We start from the raw sequence: 19,881 nt of genomic DNA on the forward strand, positions 1-19,881 counted from the left end.
AAGCAATACAAAATAAATAAAGTAAATGAATATTTCATTTTCACTTTCATATGAAGTGACTACAATTCATATATCAAATGTAACCAAAAGACAAAACCATAACAAAACAAAAAAACTTAAAAATTTATTTACATCAGGAATATCAACAGACAACAAGTTTCATTCTAAGATTTTATATATATACATACATATATATATATATATATATATATATATATATATATATATATATATACACACACACACACACACACACATACACCAATTTCAAGATAAATATGTAATGTTTGCCATTTAATGATAAATATTACAGCGAATGAATAACTTTAATATGGCAAGCAAGAGAGATTTTCATTTTAAAGGTTCAGCAATTAAAAAAAGTTAACATTTATATATATGCTTATACATTGCATACTCTTAGAAACAACTACTGTGATACACTTTTAAATGTAACAAGTTCTAATAGGTTCTTTGTTTCTTCAGATAACCTTTCTTCATTTTCTGATAACCAGTTATCAAGGGATGAAAGCAACAACTCTTGTTTATATGGGAATAAGCATACGAGTGATGAAAATGCTGCTTCTTGGAGTTCAAAGAGAGCTTAAAAACAAAATAAAACGAAACATATTAATAATAATAATATACATCAGTGGAGTCATGTGGTCATTTCAGTTGGGTGTGCCTTATGCAACCCATGCTACAAGATTTACATCAGCTTGACTGTATGATTGCATTTTTATCAATGTATGAAAGTTTTAAGAGTGCATAGTGTATCAGTGCTCATCTTGGTCCAATGCAATTAATTGTAGCATATCTGTGTACAACGGGAAACAGTGTATTTGTTTAAAGATATATTAGAAAACAATAATAAATTCTATATTTGGTTAGTATATCTCAATTACTCAAAGGTGTAAATATAATAGTATAGTAAAACTGGAAGGGGAGGACGAGGCTTACCTCCTTCAACAACAATCATACAATCCGCAAAAGTTCTGGCAGAAATCAGGACATTCAGTAGATTGCCAACAATCTTCCCCATTGTAGATATGGGAAAGAAAGTTATAATTTATTTATAGAAAATTATATATTAAAAACCTAAAGATCATCTTATGCTCTTATTAGGAGGCAATGCAGAAAGTGACTTGAAACTCAAGCCTATGTTAGTTTATGGTGCGCAAAATCTAAGATCTAATATTTTGAAGAAATCATCACAATTCAAAACGAACTTGGATTTAATGAACTGGATAATAAAGATGTGAAAAACTTAATCACTTCCCATTCAGAACAGTTAAGCAAGCATGATATCCTTCAATTAGAAGAACAGTGTGCATATGAAGAAGATAAGGTGTGTGAACAAGAGAATGTTACGACTAAAAAGCTAACTGCAAAAGAACTTCAGCTAGTTTTCAATCACATTGAGCATGCTAAGGAAATTTTGTTTGATGCTGATCCTGATATGGAATGAAGCTTCAAAGTCTGCCAAAATCTTGATGAAGCATTTGCCAGCCATCACAAATTGCATGACAAGGTCAAGCAGGATGCAAACATCGTTACTTAATTTTTTTGTAAAAAAGGTAGCTCAATCAAATGTTTAGATATTAAATAAAAATTTAAGCAATTGATTTTTATTAACTTTGATAATTTTATCCTCTAATATAGCTTACACTGTAATTTTTTTTCCCAAATTTATTCTGATGGATGAATTAATATTATTCATATTGTTTATTTCATTCGCTTAACATGATTTCACTTAGCGTGCATTAATTGATGGATTAATTAATCGTGTTAAGCAAGGTTTGCCTGTACATTGGTTATACATGGCTTTAACTGTTGTAATAAATTTTGTATGGAAATTAAAAAGACAAAGACAATGAAAACGGACAGACACATCGAAAACATCAACTTTATCCTGAATGGTGAACGTAGAGAACAAAACATTTCAGATATTTACGCACAATATTTAGTGAAGATGAAAAATTAAATATGGAATAAGAAAGAATTCAGTCAAACTACTAAATGAGCTATATACAAGACAGTATTCAAATTAATTTTAACTTGTGGATCTGAGAACTGTATTAAAAATAAAACACTTGATCAAAGACTGGAGAGCTCTAATATGAGATTTCTGAGAAAGATTACTGAAGTGAACAGATGGAATCAATGGCAGTATCACATAAAAATGAGGATATCAGGAAGGAATTCATCATTGTTAGCATTTAGGAATGTGTTATAGTCTGACCACAGAAGCAAGAGCCATCGTTGGCAGACTGCCAAGAAGAGTCAATTCATGTTGAAGAGGAGAAAGAAATAAGGCGATGTATGAATTGGTCACCAACATGCGAAATCACATGATTTATACGTAAAATTTTCCAACTGTTATACAAGCAAACTAGTTACCACTTTAAAAACTACAATGATCATAAAAGAGAAGTTAATTTTTTGACATCATCTCACAATACAGATTGATTACCCTATTATTGGAATGGATTCTCCTTCTTTTGATGTCGAAGGGTCTTGCATCTGTGGACATACTATAGTAGTGATAGTAGTATGATCACTTAAACAGAATGGGCGAGGAGAGGAGAGATTAGCAAAACAAGTGTGTTCTGCCAGGTAGGCAGGAAAACGACCCAGATATAGGTGGACTGATACGGTAAAAAGTGCTTCGGAAGATAGAAATATAAGATCTGACAATGTTGGAGTCTTGACAGATAAGAGATTGATTTGGAGGAAAATTGTTGATTAGAATTTAGTAATGGTGTAACTTTTTCATGTAGTACCATCATAATAATCCTGTATCCCCCTGAGGGTATGGAAATAGATAACAGAATCAGGAATACATATCAGGAATTTGATGGTGATGATTATGAAAAAAATTAACATTATATGAGTACACTACACATCATCCTCTTGTTAACGATTCTACTGCAATCCTGATTAGGAAATTTAACACTCTTAATAATGTTTCTAATTGGGATGAGGAAACTAAGAATAAACTCGAGTATTACCACAGGCATCCTCCTCATTTATATGGACTACCAAAAGTCTCCACAAAATGAATATTCCATTATGTACTCTAGTGGTTCTCCATGTTACAAAATTGCGAAACACCTTCCCAAATTGCTTTCAGCATTCAGAGGAAAATCCTCTTCATTTGTTAAAAATAGTTCTCATTTTAAAGAAAAGATATCACAGCTTTATCTTTGTCCAGGTGATCTTCTCTTTTGCCTAAGTAATGTGTTGTCCTTATGCACATGTAACTTCCTCAAGCAAGATTTTCTGGCAGATATTATCAGCCTATTTGCCTTCGTCATTCATTCTGGCTACTTCACGTTTCAAAACAAACTTTACCAACAAATTGAGGGCACAGCAATGGATAGTCTTCTTTCTTCCACACTAGCTGACTACTTCATGGAAAGATCTGAACAACATATACTGAATAGCATCCTTATGGTATAGATATGTTCATAATGTTTTTGCAGTTTCGCATGGATCCTGTACAGACTTACAAGAGTTTATCAATAATGCCAACAACCTCCACCATCCTATCCAGTTCACTGTCGAGTTAGAAGAGAATAATCAGATTTCATTTTTAGATCTCCTATTACTTCATCAACCAGATGAAAGTTTATTTTTCACTTGGTTAGAGTATAATAAATTTAGTTTAATCCTTTATCCAAGTGTGAGCAAACAAAGTTTGCACCTGAAAGTATCTTCAGGACTGGGGTAAGGTGATACAACACCAGGGCAACTCGTTGCAAAGGTGTATAGCACGCTACCAACACTCCGGTCCCAGTATCTCCTATAATGCAAAACACATCTTCTTGCGGATATGTCTAATGTTATGCATTAAGGGAAGGGCCACTACCCAGACTAGTTTCGACCTTTATTGAGGTCTCTTCAGTGGGAGCCAGGCCCAAGCTGAGATACCAGGCAGAAGCATTCACAGGTCTTCTCTACCTATAGGAGTTGCCAAATGGTGTGCCACCCTTTTTTAATAAATTACTCTAAATTTAGAGAAAGATGTTGAAAGTTTATTTTTCACTTGGTTAGAGTATAATAAATTTAGTTTAATCCTTTATCCAAGTGTGAACAAACCAAGTTTGCACCTGAAAGTATCTTCAGGACTGGGGTAAGGTGATACAACACCAGGGCAACTCGTTGCAAAGGTGGAGCAAGCTACCAACACTCCGGTCCCAGTATCTCCTATAATGCAAAACACATCTCCTTGCGGATATGTCTAATGTTATGCATTAAGGGAAGGGCCACTAACCAGATTAGTTTCGACCTTTATTGAGGTCTCTTCAGTGGGAGCCAGGCCCAAGCTGAGATACCAGGCAGAAGCATTCACAGGTCATCTCTACCTATAGGAGTTCTTCCCTTAATGCATAACATTAGACATATTAACACTATCTACAGCACTGTATAACAAAAGAAAAATGGAAGTGAAAAGGCAACAAATCAGAAATCCTACTAAGAAATGGAACCTAAAAGGAAACAGAAGAAAGGAATACCCCAAATGAACTGGAGGACAGAAATCAAAGCAGAAATGAGACAGATGGGAAAATTCTGGAACAAGATTAAGAGAGAAGCAAAGAACAAATTCCAATGGAGAGCTGAATGGGATTTCACAGGTTTCGATTTGAATGGGTTCGTAATGACATTACACAAGGGTAACTATGGTTACAAAGGGATGTTGAAATGCATGTACGAGTGCAAAAAGTATCAGGAATAAGGTTGAGAAGTTTTTAGCATTAGTCAGCTCGACTTGGCCAAAAATTATAGGCATCAGTGATTCCCGGTTAACTAAAAATGATGAAGATGCAGGGATAGAATGTAAAGGGTAATGTATTTTCAGGGAGGATAGAAGGAGCAGGACAGGAGGTGGGGTATTGCTGATGATAGTTGAAGAAATACAACCAACAAAATTAGAAGTTAAAGAGGATTTTAGGTCTGAGGGAGGTGGTTCATTTGAGATTGTCTGGTGTGAGATAAAGACATATAGGACATAATACATTGTTGGGTGCTGTTATAGACCAGTAAGTCCTCACGAAGATGTAGAGGCCATGTATCGGCAGATTAGCACAATGAGTGTAGGCTGAACAATTATTATGGGAGACTTTAACTATGAGAACATCGGCTGGAGGGAGGAAAGGGGGCATGGCAATATGAAAGTGGGATTAATAGTTGCTAAAGGATAATAACATGAAACAACATATAGAGGTCACAAGGGGTTTGAGGAGATGTTATACCTGATAATAGCATATGTATCCATAACCAAGATACACACACAATCTACCAATAATTATCCGGACACCCCTGTTATTTGAAGTTATGGAATATTCCAGGTTTGTTAATAACATAAAAACTAGTGTACAGATAGTAAGAAGCAGTATTTCATCATAGGTTGAATACAGATGGTATGGCAACATGAGGGAACTCGGTGAATTCAAGAGGGGTATTCTCGTGGGCTGTCACATTGTTGGCATGTCCATACCAATGCCACCCAACTGAAGCATCCAAAATCAATGGTTGGTGATGTGATCAACAAATGGAGATATTCTGGCATCACTAGTGCAGGAAAATATGCAGGATGGCCATAAAAACTGATTGGCAAAGACAGGAGGATGTTAAAACGGGTGGCATGGAAAAAATGGCTACAATTGGCACAGACCATCTGTGGTGGGTTCCAGAGTACCATGGTGAGCACTAATACTGTACAAATAGAACTCCCTTTACTGAGTTTCCACAGAAGAGCAAACACAAGCCGAACATCACAACAACGAACAAGGTGGCTCGTCTGGCCTGGTGCAAAGAGCATGTGAACTGGAAAATTGACCAGTTGAAAACGGTACTCTAGAGTGATAAATCAAGATTCGCCTGTTTCCAGGTTGATGGCAGGGTGTGGGTGTAGAGGCAACCTTGTGAAAGTTTGGTGGTAGCAGAGTAATGGTATGCATTCAGCTGCTTTGGAGTAGGTCTGTGGTACCATGAAGGCAGCTCAGTACCTTGATATTCTGGAAAATCAGGTGCTGCTTACACTGTGGAGTTTTTATGGAATGGACCCATGTTGCTATCAATGCCTAATGCCACAAAGCTGCAGCTGTTATGGAATGATATGAAGATATGGGTGTTAAATAACTGTCCTGGTCAGTGCAGAGTCCTGACCTTAACCCCATTGAACACCTGTGGGATGAACTGAAGCGGCAATTCAGGTCCAGAACAGCACATCCTCAATCTGTCGCTGAACTCAGTGCTGCTTTTAAGGCAGAATGGAGACAAATTCCACCTGATGTCTGCCACATGTTGGTGGAAAGTCTCCCTTAAATGGTGCAGGAGGTGATCAAAGCCAAAGGTGGACATACATTAGGATTCCCCTGCTGGTATCAATTGTAAATTGCTCAAGTGTCTGGACAATTATTGATGCAGTGCAGATAGCTCCACTGGGAGAGTGATCATGCAGCCTTGTTCTAGGAAGTTGCCATATGTGGAGTTCTCTGTAAAGAAGAGGTTTATGTTCAACTATAAGGTGGGTGATTATGAGAGGCTCAGGAATCATCTTAGGATAGTGCCATGGCTTGAGAAGCTACAAGGAAAGAATGTCAGTAGTGCATGGCAAGTGGTCAGAGATTGCTTGAGAGTAGCAGTACCAGACTGCATACCTAAGGAGGATAATCAGGAGGATAAACAAAGTTGGAATTAAGTAGATAAGTAGGGATTTAAGCAGAGAAAACATTGTGGAGGTTATATAAAGAAAAAAGTGAATCAGCATACTCATGAGCAGTATAAAGTGCAATCAAGAAGGGTGAATATTATGGTATGGTATGATGTTTTCATTCCAGTTTTTGGAAACAACAGATACAGTGAGTAAAAATCTGTTTATTCCTGTAGGTGAAAAGGACTGCACCTGGTGATCTCCAACAAAATATTAGCATACCTGGAATTTATTTCTATGTTAAAAAAGTAAACAAATGTACATTTATCATAACATTATTATTGAATAAAAGAAAATTCTTTTATTCAAGTTGGCTGTTATATATTTTATATTTATATAAATGAAATTTTATATATCTGGATATCAGAATAAATGTGGAAAAATTGAATCAACTAAAGATATTTAAATATCTAGGAAGTGTTATTAGCAGTGATAGAAGATGTAAAAGTGACAATAGCGATGGGAAGAGATGCCTTTAATAGAAAATGGAATCTATTCAGAAGTAAAATGGATAGAAACCTAAAGAAAAGACTAATAAAATGTTATGTGTGGAGCGTTGCCTCTATACAGCTGAAACTTGGACATTGAAGAAAGAAGAAATTAAGATTTTGGAAAGCTTTGAGATATGGATTTGGAGAAAGATGGAAAAAATCAAATACATATATCAAAAACAGATAAAATAACTAATGAAGAGGTCGTAAAAAGAGTAGAAGAAAGAAGTCTGTTAAGGAGGATAAAAAGAAGAAAGGGAAACTGGATTGGACATATTCTGAGAGGGAATGGAATCATCAGAGATGCCATCGAAGGAAAAATAGATGGAAAAAAGACCCAATGGAAGAGTAAGAAAAACATTGGTAGATGACATGCTGAATGGAGACAGGTACACAACCTTGAAAGAGAAGGCTCAGAACAGAAGAGAGTGCAAGGAAAGTTTCTGCTATTAAAAGAAGAACCTGCTCAATTGCAGAATACTCAAGAAGAAGAAGAAATGAAATAGAAACATAAAACAGAAATTAATACACATAACAACTTGGACTGGATTTTTACTCATTTAGTGCTATCAATACACGATTACTCATGCCATACCTAGATGAATCATCTAATCCACATCATTAGTTCAATACATATGTCCCTTCCTACCAGTGGCGGCCAGTACATAAACACTGCAGCACCCCCAAGGAAAAAATTTAATTTTGTTTGTGTTTATAAATAATAACAATGCTTACAACATTATATAAATGCAATACAACATATTAAAGGTTACAGCTTATGTTTTGACATTGATTGAATAGTTAATAATTGGAATTGTTCGATTAACGCTTTAGATTACAAAACAAATGCACTGCGATCTAATGCAGATATTCGTTTGCTCTTGTCATTGCACGTTACGTCATTTCCAACTGTAACTGCTCAAACGGCAGCGTATTTTTAGTACACTTACATGCCTTATTTCTGTGAGATATGAAACATTTATTATTGGCGTGTGTGCGTGGTGAACTATTTTTTGTAAATCATATTTTATTTTGTTAAAATAACATATAATTATTTATTTATTGTAAATACAAGGCTGAATTATGACGAGTGTCACTGTTGAATATATGAAAAGAATAATATTTTTTCAATTATCGTTACACGAAACAAATGCACTGCGATCTAACGCCGATATTCATTTGCACTTGTCATTGCTATTGATACGAAACTTTTATTATTGGTGTTTGTTCGTGGTGAGGATGAAATAGTTTTAATAAAGCAATTTTTAATTTATTAATAAATTCATTACTGATTAGGAAAAAATAAGTTTTTTTTTTTTTTTTTTTTTGTATATGCAGCATCCTTTCTTAAAATTTTCACCGGCCGCCACTGCTTCCTGCAGTCATTTATTAAGCTACCAATGTATACAAGTGTTGTTTTTAATTGGTTACTTATTGATATTTTGCAAACAAATTTATATTTTGCTTCACCATAAGTTTTTTTTTAAAATTATTCTCATCACAACTGTGAATATTATTATTATTACGTAACACCTCCAGAGAGTCCAAAGACACGCATCAATGGAGGGCGCCTACTCTACAACTCTCCGTCAACTACCTTCATCATCTACACCAACGACATTTACTGCCGACCACCACCAATAGTATTTTCACAGACAATCACAAACATCCATGCCCATAGTGGGATTTGAATCCACAGCCTTTTGGGTGGAGAGAGGATATGCTATCTACTCGGCCAACCAGACATATGCATGTCTAAAGATCATATGATGACAGGTAATTCATAGTGTCCTGTATCAATTTAATGGATGCAAACTTATTTTCTATATAAGCTGTTTTTTTCCTTTCCTGATATGTGCCAATCATTCTTTCACAGTTCATGTCATATTAATCTTAGTTTACATATTTATACCTTTTAGTAATTTAAATATACCAACCAAATATAGGAGTCCCCTCAATTATTGGTTTCTGGTCTATTCTGAAACAAACCATAAGATGGCAATTTGCTGACAAGGCCCTGATGTCAAACCATATTAAATGCCATGGAAATGTCAAATGCAATAGCACATGATGATCTGCTGTGGATCTTGATTGGGAAAATCCACATTGGTGGTCACTGATTAGATGACAGCTCTCCATGTGTTGAAGAAGCTGAATGTGCTGAACTTCTCCATTACTTAAAACACCTGTGGTAAGGGTAACAGGTTGACAGTTTAATGTTACACATATCACCTTTTCTTGGAATTTGTTGTATATGTGCTTACTTCCATGCTGTGTGGATGCCAGCAGAGTATAACAGGTGTTAGTTAAGGAGCACATTTCTTAAGTACAATTGGTGAGGTACCAACAGGACCAGAAATGATCATGGTATCCAGGTTGTTAAAGATTCTTTTGATGTCTCTCTGGTGAAAGGTGACAAGAAGCATGTGATGCACTGTTTTGGAGACTTGCTTGATGTTACTGCAACCAAAGATGTGCATAATGATACCAGGAGGTCAGCTTTATCTATAGGTAATGTTACAACGCCATCATCTCAGTGAGAGACAGGTGGGAACAGAAATGGACAAAAGTTGCACAAAAAGCTTTTGAAAGGAACCAGAAGATGACACTGGCACAGGTGGCAAATTCCAGGTGAATTCTACAATAGGTCCTTTCAAAGTCAGATTCAGTCCTATTAATGATGATTTTTAAAGTGTTAAAGACTGAAGTCTTCAACACTTTCAAAACAATCATTAATAGGGCTGAGTAATTGATGCTGGTATTTTTTGTCTCAAGTCATTTATGATAAGCAGTTTTTTTACCTCTGCCCAAGTCGTTTTTATAGGACTTCCATTTTTTATAAAACCAAGAAGTGTGCCTTGATTTTCCTTGGACATTGGGTGGCAATTTTTGAACAGAGTGGGATATGAAGGTCCTCTTTCCAACTTCTGTAAAAAGATCACAATAAGTATCTGGAGAACAAAAGCAGTCTGATCATGGAAAGAATGAGTAAAAATCTCTGCCATCTTTCCACTTGACATTGCTATAGTGGCAAAGGAAGGAAGTTTGTGAATCATTAAGAGAAAAGAAATTCACATAAGGTCAAAAAAAGCGGAAATTCAAGATCAGGCATCCGCTCATTGGCAAGGAATATTGGATTGAATAAAAAAAAAACCACTGAATGATTCCTTTTACCACTTGGCAAAAGGAATCATTCAGTGAAGTTGGACATTTAAAAAGACTGTTGTTGCTGTCTGATTTGTTTTTTAACAAAATCTCACAGCAACAACAGTCTTTTTAAATGTCTGCAGGTGACGGTGGACATAATTTAAGTTTATATCAAGAATGTTGTCATATCAAGTTTATATCAAGAATCAAGAAGGGGTGCTTAAGGGTCAAAGCTGTATAACTGAGAGGAGACCTCCACATAGCCTTTAAAGGAATACGGAGAACCGACCAGGGCTTCTGACCTAATGTCCAATCCTCACCTTCTCGTGGTGCACCCTGTTGGGTATCTACTTTGATACTGAACGAACGAGGATGGGTTGGCAATTTGGGATTTGGCCGACCAAATTGTATTCTTATTGGTTAAACCAAAATAAAAAATGATGGTACAAAATGACAAAATTTCATGCTGGCTGGGGCGTCGCCCGGTTAAACAAGGCCCCCGTTGTTTTCGCCAGGGAACCAGGGTGAACAGCGAAAAGTCAGCTACTGGAACAAATCTGAAAACAAACCCCAACTCAACATCACCAGAGTTAAAGATCGGTACTATCAACGTAAGAAGCCTGAATGGCAAAGAAATGGAGCTAGCTGAGGAATTAGATAAGTACCAGATCGACATAATAGGGGTGACTGAAACAAAAAAGACCAAAACTGGTGAGATCTTTCTGAGCAATAAATACAAAATGTTATATTCAGGCAATGACAATCAAGGAAAAGAAGGAGTAGCCATAGTATTCAACACAAAATACGAGGCTAATCTTCTTGAATGGCAGTCAGTCTCAAGTAGAGTAATGTGGGCAAATATGAGAATGGGGAACTGGACAATGAGACTTATTTGTGCCTATGGTCCCACAGAAGGTTCTACTAAGGTAGAAGTGGAGGAATTTTTTGAGGCTTTAGAAAAAGCAACTGACACAATGAAAAAGGAAAAGTTGGTCCTTGTTGGGGATCTAAATAGTAGAGTAGGAAATGATTGTGAGACATACAAAAACATTTTGGGAAAATTTGGAGAAAAGAGTAAAGCGAATAATAATGGCAAATATCTGTTGGATTTCTGCTCAGGACATGGACTGGTTATTACTAACACCATGATCCAACATAAAAATGTGCACAAATTCACATGGAGAGAAGAGGCTAGGAATAAGAAAAGTCTCATTGACTATGTTACTGTTGATAGTGATGTTTTCTCCCTGGTGCAGGACACCAGAGTGTACAGAGGATTTGAAATTGGAAGTGATCACTATTTAGTCTTGAGCAGGATAAAATTGAATTTCGTATTGAAAAGAATAACATGTAAGAAAGTTTTAAAGCAAATAAAAGTTGAGCAGCTCTCAGATGTGAACTGTAGACTAAAATACAGAAATATTATTGAAAAGAAAATGAAAGAGTTTGAGAACAGGAATTAAACCTTGGAGATTCAGTGGCAAACTCTGAAGGAAACATTGATTGATTCTGCCAGAGAGGCATGTGGTGAGGTTGTGTGCAAGGATAAAAAAATCAGAACTCCCTGGTGGACACAGGAAGTTAAAGAGGCAGTGAAGGAAAAGAAGAAAGCATATCAAAAGTTCTTGGCAAATAAGTCAGCTTTTACTCTTACAGAATACAGAGACAAATGTAAGAAAGCTAAACAGTGTGTAAAACTTGCTAAACAAAAGTCATGGGAGGACTTTGGCAAGAATATAGAAAATAAATATCAAGAAGGTGGCAAAATATTCTGGAGGTTGTTGAAGAAGCTTAGGAATGGAGGAAAGAGTGCTGTAAAAGGAATTAGAGATGATAAAGGTGAAATGAAAACAGGAGAAAAAGATATCCTTGAAGTATGGAGTAATTACTTTGAAAAACTGCTAAATGAAACAAGCAGTGATGACAGCACAGTGATAAAAAACACTGACCAGGCATGCAGTCAGGAATACATATCCATACTTGAAGTAGAAAAAGCCATCAAAGGCTTGAAATGTGGAAAGGCAGCAGGAGTAGACGATATTCATCCAGAAATGCTGAGGTATGGTGGTATAAGAGTCTTACAGTGGCTGCACTGCATAGTTCAGAAAGCCTGGACTGAGGGACGAATTCCTGATGATTGGAGTAGAGCTCTCATAGTACCCATATATAAAAAGGGAAATAAAACTCAATGTGAGAATTACAGAGGTATTTCCCTACTGAGTGTTCCTGGCAAGATCTCTGCAAGTATACTTGAGAAACGGTTGAGAAGAATTGTGGAAGAAAAGCTTGGTGAAGAACAAGCTGGATTCAGGCCAAATAGAGGCTGTCAGGATCAGATCTTCACTTTACGACAAATAGTCGAGAGAGCATGGGAATATAACAAAGATCTGTATTTAAGTTTTCTCGATTTGGAAAAGGCATATGACAAGGTGCCAAGAGAGAAGCTATTCAATACGCTACAGTTATATGGTGTCAATGGGGCATTATATCAAGCAATACTTAGTCTTTATTTGAGTTGTGAGTCAGCAGTTAGAATTGAAGGAAGTACAGGAAGATGGTTTAATGTTAAATCTGGTGTGAGACAAGGATGTACATTATCCCCTCTGTTATTCATTATCTATATGGATCACATCATGAAGGAATGTGGTATTAAACCTGATATCAAAATTGGAGATGTTAATGTCAGCTCTTTGCTTTATGCGGATGATGTTATACTTCGAAATAAATCCGCTACAAGTCTGCAAGATTCTCTGACTAAATTGAATAGCTGTTGTAATAGATATGGTATGAAGGTCAGCAATAAAAAGACAAAGACAATGAAAATAGGCAGAATCATTGAAAATATCAACTGTGTTGTGAATGGAGAACCTGTGGAACAAGTAAAACATTTCAGCTACTTAGGCACAATTTTTACTGAAGATGGTAAACTAAATATAGAAATAGACAACAGAATCAGCAAAGCTGGTATCATGGGAAGTCAATTGAATAAATTCATATGGAATAAGAAAGAAATTAGTCGGAACACTAAATTAGCTGTATACAAGACTGTGTTCAAACCAATTTTAACTTATGGATCTGAGAGCTGGGTCAGAAGTAAAACACTTGACCAAAGACTAGAGACTGCAGATATGAGAGTCCTGAGAAAGATTAGAGGCATGAACAGATGGCATCAATGGCAATATCATATTAAAAATGAGGATATTAGGAAAGAACTTGACATTTTCAGCATCCAGGAATGCATTAGCAGAGCTAATCTCAGGTGGTATGGTCACTTAAATAGAATGGGAGAGGAAAGATTAGCAAAACAAGTGTTCTCTGCCAGGTTTGCAGGAAAACAACCCAGAGGAAGACCAAGATATAGGTGGATTGATACGGTACAAAGTGCCTTAGATGATAGAAATATAAGATCTGATAATGTTGGAGTCTTGACAAGTAACAGACTGATTTGGAGGAAAATTGTAGATAGGAAGTTAGTAATGATGTAATTTTTTCATGTAGTACTGTCATATCCTGTACACCCCTTGAGGGTACATGGCAGGAATTTGATGATGATGATGATGATCAAGAATGTTGGTGAAGTGAATGTAAAAGATTTTTTTTTTTTTGGAAAGTTTTTTTGGGAATTTGTTTGAGAGTTTTTAACCACATTACACTATTTACATTTACTGCTATGTTGGTATGTCAGAGTTGAAGAGAGAAAGAGCAGGGGAACACATTGAGGAAGCAGAGACTCTTATACACGTTGTCTATACAGAGAGCAAGCAGTCTCTATGTCATAATATGGCCTTGAAAATAGTGCTTCTCACATACTATTATATAGCCTTCCTTCAGGTACAACCTGGCAGTGTAGACAGCAGCAAGCCTGCAAAATTGTTTTATTGCTGTACTCTCAAAGATGGGGAAGGTTCTATGCCCTCGAGGGATATCACTCACTGCATGTTGGAAGTTTGGGGCATAAAAGACAGCAACTGAAACCCCTGTTCTGGAAAGCAAGCATGGTAATAGCCACTTCAAGGCCCCAACAAGCAAGGTATTTGTGTTTTAACTGGGCAACAAAAGTCGTCTATCACCTAATAGGCCTAGCAAGTATTTCCTCTAACTAGGAAAGTATTTGAAGCAAAAATGAAAGATAACGAGGAAAATATAAGACCAACAGCTGATCAAATTTGAAATTTCTCAAATAAAAGAACAATTTCAAGGAAGTTTTCCTGTATAAGGCAATAAAAGCCTTGCTTGTTCTAGACCATAAAATTCCCATGTAACTTTTTTTATGATGCATTGCAATAAATGATAAGGAATTTTTTTTTTTAAATTCTTAAGACCATACTTCTTTAGACATAAACAAAGAATATGCATGAAAGACTTAATTTAATAAATTTGAAATATATTAATATAATCATTACCAGCTGATGTCTTCAACAATAATGTCTGAAGTTGCATAATAACATGCTCAAGATTTTCCACTTTATCTTCTGGACATAATAATGCCAGTGAGCCTATAAATAAAACATGTTACATTATATTTTATTATCACTCGTTAATTAAAATTGATTAAGTACTAATCCAATAATAAGTATGACAAGTTTTTATTACTTAATTTCAGAAGAACACCCTAAAGTAATAAGTTTGTTAGGGTTCCACATTTCATTTCAAACAGTTTTTCATTAAATGACTGATTTTATTTCTTTACTTATTTAATTGCATTTTTACAATGTGTAAGGATATTACTTCTGAAACCAGTTCCACTCTTTCATAGGTCTCACTTTTCATCTTTCTCTCTCTCTCTAGAGGAGGGAAGATGAGATATGTATATATACTGATAACAACCATGGAAGATTTGGAAGGGAATCAATTGTTCGATGCTTTTGGCACAATTTCCCTCAATGAGTCTTTGGACTCCCTGGACATGTCATATAATAATAATAATAATCTGATCCAGACTGTCAGCTATGTCTATAAGTTGCATGTGTGCTGGCTATACTTCGTATAAAACCCAGATGTATTTTTCAGAGCACTCTTAAAGACATCACCCCAGATATGAGAGAAGTATTCAATGTTGGACAGATTTGTGATTTGGAGAGGATTAGGAGCTATTTGGAATTAAATGTCTTGAGCAAAGGAGAAAGCCTAATTTTTTTTAGATGAAGAGGAGGGAGGCAATATTTGTGATATGTTTGTGCCAAGAGAGACTTGAGTATGGTCAAAGGTAAGATTGGAAGAACAGGTATTGTTATTTTATTTATTTTTTTTTTTTAAGGAAATAATAATAGAGCTGTGTTGAAATACCAGCATTGAAATGATAATGTTATCCAGACCCAATTGATTAATGTTTTGAAGATCGGAATTTAAAGTAGGTAGTAGAGATTAGAGTTCTGGGGGTTGTGGTGATTTGTGCTATGCAGAGTTTGTCAAACAAAACGGAGGAGTGCAATGTGCTGTCATCAGCAAAACTGTGTACTGAATTGGCAGTCAGCTGAAGTTGATTGTTTATGTATAGAAATAAGAGGTTGGGCAACTGGGGAATGGAGATGGTGATCGAAATGGATTGGACTCATACTGAGAATGGACAGCAGAGAGATTCCCGAAGTAGCTTTGACATGGTTCCCAGAAGGCAATTGGAAAAGCCTCCCCAGTAAATAGTCGGAAATCACGATTCACAAGCCTTGGGCGGGACTCGATCCGGGGACTTCGCGCATGCGAAGCCAACACGATACCGAATGTACTAGATAGGATTCTAAGTGTGCGTATTATTCCCATCACCAAGTAAGTTTAAGAAATTTAGTTTAATCCTTTATCCAAGTGTGAGCAAACAAAGTTTGCACCTGAAAGTATCTTCAGGACTGGGTTAAGGTGGTACAACACCAGGGAAACTCGTTGCAAAGGTGGAGCAAGCTACCAACACTCCTATCTCAGTATCTCCTATAATGCAAAACACATCTCCTTGCGGATATATCTATTGTTATGCATTAAGGGAAGGGCCACTACCCAGACTAGTTTCGACCTTTATTGAGGTCCCTTCAGTGGGAGCCAGGCCCAAGCTGAGATACCAGACAGAAGCATTCGCAGGTCTTCTCTACCTATAGGAATTGCCAAATGGTGTGCCACCCTTTTTTAATAATTTAATTGCAGATATATCTATTGTTATGCATTAAGGGAAGGGCCACTACCCAGACTAGTTTCGACCTTTATTGAGGTCTCTTCAGTGGGAGCCAGGCCCAAGTGGTGGCAGGTCATCTCCACCTATTGGAATTGCCAATTGGTGTGCCACCCTTTTTTAATAATTTACTCTGGATTTAGAGAAAGATGTTGAAAGTTTATTTTTCACTTGGTTAGAGTATAATAAATTTACTTTAATCCTTTATCCAAGTGTGAGCAAACAAAGTTTGCACCTGAAAGTATCTTCAGGACTGGGTTAAGGTGGTACAACACCAGGGCAACTCGTTGCAAAGGTGGAGCAAGCTATCAACACTCCTATCTCAGTATCTCCTATAATGTAAAACCAAGTGAAAAATAAACTTTCAACATCTTTCTCTAAATCCAGAGTAAATTATTAAAAAAGGGTGGCACACCATTTGGCAATTCCTATAGGTAGAGAAGACCTGCGAATGCTTCTGTCTGGTATCTCAGCTTGGGCCTGGCTCCCACTGAAGGGACCTCAATAAAGGTCGAAACTAGTCTGGGTAGTGGCCCTTCCCTTAATGCATAACATTAGACATATCCGCAAGAAGATGTGTTTTGCATTATAGGAGATACTGGGACCGGAGTGTTGGTAGCGTGCTACACCTTTGCAACGAGTTGCCCTGGTGTTGTATCACCTTACCCCAGTCCTGAAGATACTTTCAAGTGCAAACTTTGTTTGCTCACACTTGGATAAAGGATTAAACTAAATTTATTATACTCTAACCAAGTGAAAAATAAACTTTCAACACCAAGTAAGTTGTGTGACATCAATCACAGAGCTAACATAAATATTTTATATGTATTTAATATTGATCTGATTAGAAGTAAGAAATAAAGTAAAAAAAAAAGATAACACAAGTGACTGATTGCCTTTAATTAAATTTTCTAACTTTGCAAATAACTCTAAACACATAATAAAATATTCCCATTACTAATTCTCACCTTGTTAAACATTCATAATAAGTCCATTACTAATTCTCGTTTTGTTTAGTTCTAGCTTCTATCTCTTTATTTTTTCTCTCTTCTGTCTTTGGCATTCACCCACTCTTTATACACACTATCTAAATTAATTGAATTTCCATATAATTGGTAACTTTTCACTCTCTCATTAGCATATCCAAATAACATTATCCTAAACGGTTTCTAAGTTGGTTTTTTATTTGATTCATTAGATTAAAACCTCGCTCACAGTCTGCACTAGATGCAAGGAAGGTTCCTCCAATATCCATCAACTTTGCCAAATCACAAAACTGCTCATTTTGAAGAGCAAATACAACCATTTGTGTAAAATTTGATATCATTTTGCATTTAATTTTTTCTTGTACAGAAAATCTGAAATCATTAAACTGACTAATTCTTTCTGTAGTATCATCCCGAAAATCATGATACTTAAGACAAAGGGCATTAACATGTTCACTACCAAATGAGAAATCACAATGTGAAATAGAGGAGATATCAAACACTGACCATTCTTGTATCTCATTCAAAGGGAATCTGTCCTCTAAATGTGCACATAAACAATTTATAAAATTTAACAGGGGCCTATTATCTACTGGTTCAGTCTCTTCTTGTTTAAGTAAAGCATTTACTCTGTCACTCCAACAAGCATCACCTTCTAAATACTGATTCCTGATTTTGTTAATCTTCCCTCTGGCAAAATGATGACTGTCTAGGGGTGTAAGGTTTTGTAAGATTTTGCACAGGGAAGCCATTTCTTCAAAAACATCACTTAAAACATTAATAGCTACTTTGAATGTCAAGTTAGTTCATTTATTGTGACAATAATTAACACGGAATCATTTAATTTGTCTTTTACAAAATATGTGATCAGTCCCTCATAGTTTCTTATTATTGCCTGTAATGCAAAATGTCTGGATAGCCACCGCACTTCATTGAGTGGTCTGAAGGAAATAGCTTCATTTTCAGACGCCTCGACAATTTCTTTAAATTCATGTCTTTTCACTGTGGAACGAGAAAAGAGTGTGTACACTGTTCTCATTAATGTATCAATATCTCTGATTAGTTTAATTCCTTTCACATATCAGATCCTCACGGTGAGCTACACAGTGTAGCTCATCGTGAGGCATAGCAGTTTTCACTATTTCATCCAGCCATTCACTTTTAAAGCAGCTAGCAGTTCGTTTTCGCTTCACATCTTTTGCTTCCTTTGAATTTGACATGGTGCATCAATTTTTTGCAATTCTGTTACTTGAAGAATGTTTTTTATTGTTTTTATAAATTTACAAATGTACACTATTCACTGAATAACTTGGCAAGGCAAAAGCTGAACCAACACTAAACATTGCCGAGGGCAACACAAGAGCTAAAAGATATGCCTAGAGGCAAGATTTAATTAACTTGGTTGTATCTCAATGCGTGTACACGAATGTTATTATTTAGTCTACTATTTTAAAATTCCTTTTAAAAATTAGAGAATTTTGAAATGCTACAATATTTTTAATTGTATGCTAATTTAAGTTTTTAAAAGCATTTAATTATTTTTATTAAAATTATGAAATCATTGTTTTAATTCATCATGATCTTGAACTAATTTGGGAATTTTCCATGAATCAGGCCTGTGATGTAAACAAACCGCATGCCAGTCTATATGCTACTTAAAAATTACACATTTAAGCCACACCCCCTTTCACTTTGGCATCAAATCACTAGCCTCAAATAGGGGGTTGCTGTTAATAATTTATAAGTTTTGTGCAACTTCGAGAATGTAATAAAAAATGTGAGGTTATAGGCTTGAGTGTTGCCAAGTTACCGTATTTTTTAAAAAATTTATAGGTTAATGTTTAGGTGGAACTTCTTTAATTAATAAATTTTAATTTCATCTTGAAAATCTAGTGTGTGCATATTTTTTGCTTTGTGCGCTAGTTGTAAAACGTGTGCGTGCGCACAGCTAAGAGGGAACATTGACTATGACCATAACCACTAAGGCACTAAGTCTCTTCAACATGTTGAAGGAGAAAGCAAGGCCCAATTGCGACTTTGAAATTCAATGCTTCTTCCAATTTATTCATGAGATTCAAGCAGAGTTTTGCGCTGCATAATGTGAAAATGTATGGTGAATCTGCAAGTGCCGATGAGAAGCCTACCAAAGAGTTTGTGAAGATATTGGATAAAATTATTATGTAGGAAAATTATTTGCCACAGCAAATATTTAATATGGATGAGGCCTTCCTTTTTTGAAAAAAAAAAAAAAAAAAAAATGCCCGAGCAGACATTCATTCACAAAAAAACTAAAATCTGTGCTTGGTTTCAAAGCTCTTAAAGCCCATATTACGATTCTGTTAGGGGTAATATGGCTGAATATCAACTGAAACTATTTGTGATATGGCA

The 19,881-nt window shown here is 35.9% G+C and overlaps 1 protein-coding gene across 2 annotated transcripts in view; it reads right to left on the minus strand.

Moving 5' to 3' along the window:
* Positions 1–251: 251 nt before the first annotated feature.
* Positions 252–19,881, minus strand: part of LOC150094493 (uncharacterized) — a 258,879-nt gene continuing 239,249 nt past the window's right edge. For both annotated transcript variants that reach the window (XM_090411985.1, XM_090411987.1), the window contains 2 exons: positions 14,757–14,849; positions 252–600 (listed from right to left, as the gene is read on the minus strand). In XM_090411985.1, the coding sequence (XP_090268111.1) occupies positions 428–600; positions 14,757–14,849 (266 nt within the window). In that variant the 3' untranslated portion in view covers positions 252–427. The remainder of the gene's footprint in view (positions 601–14,756; positions 14,850–19,881) is intronic.

This window comes from Typopeltis vanoorti, chromosome 22 (genome assembly GCF_054136105.1).
Source record: "Typopeltis vanoorti isolate ZY-2024b chromosome 22, IOZ_Tvanoo_1.0, whole genome shotgun sequence".
NCBI classification, from domain to species: Eukaryota; Metazoa; Arthropoda; class Arachnida; order Uropygi; family Thelyphonidae; genus Typopeltis; species Typopeltis vanoorti.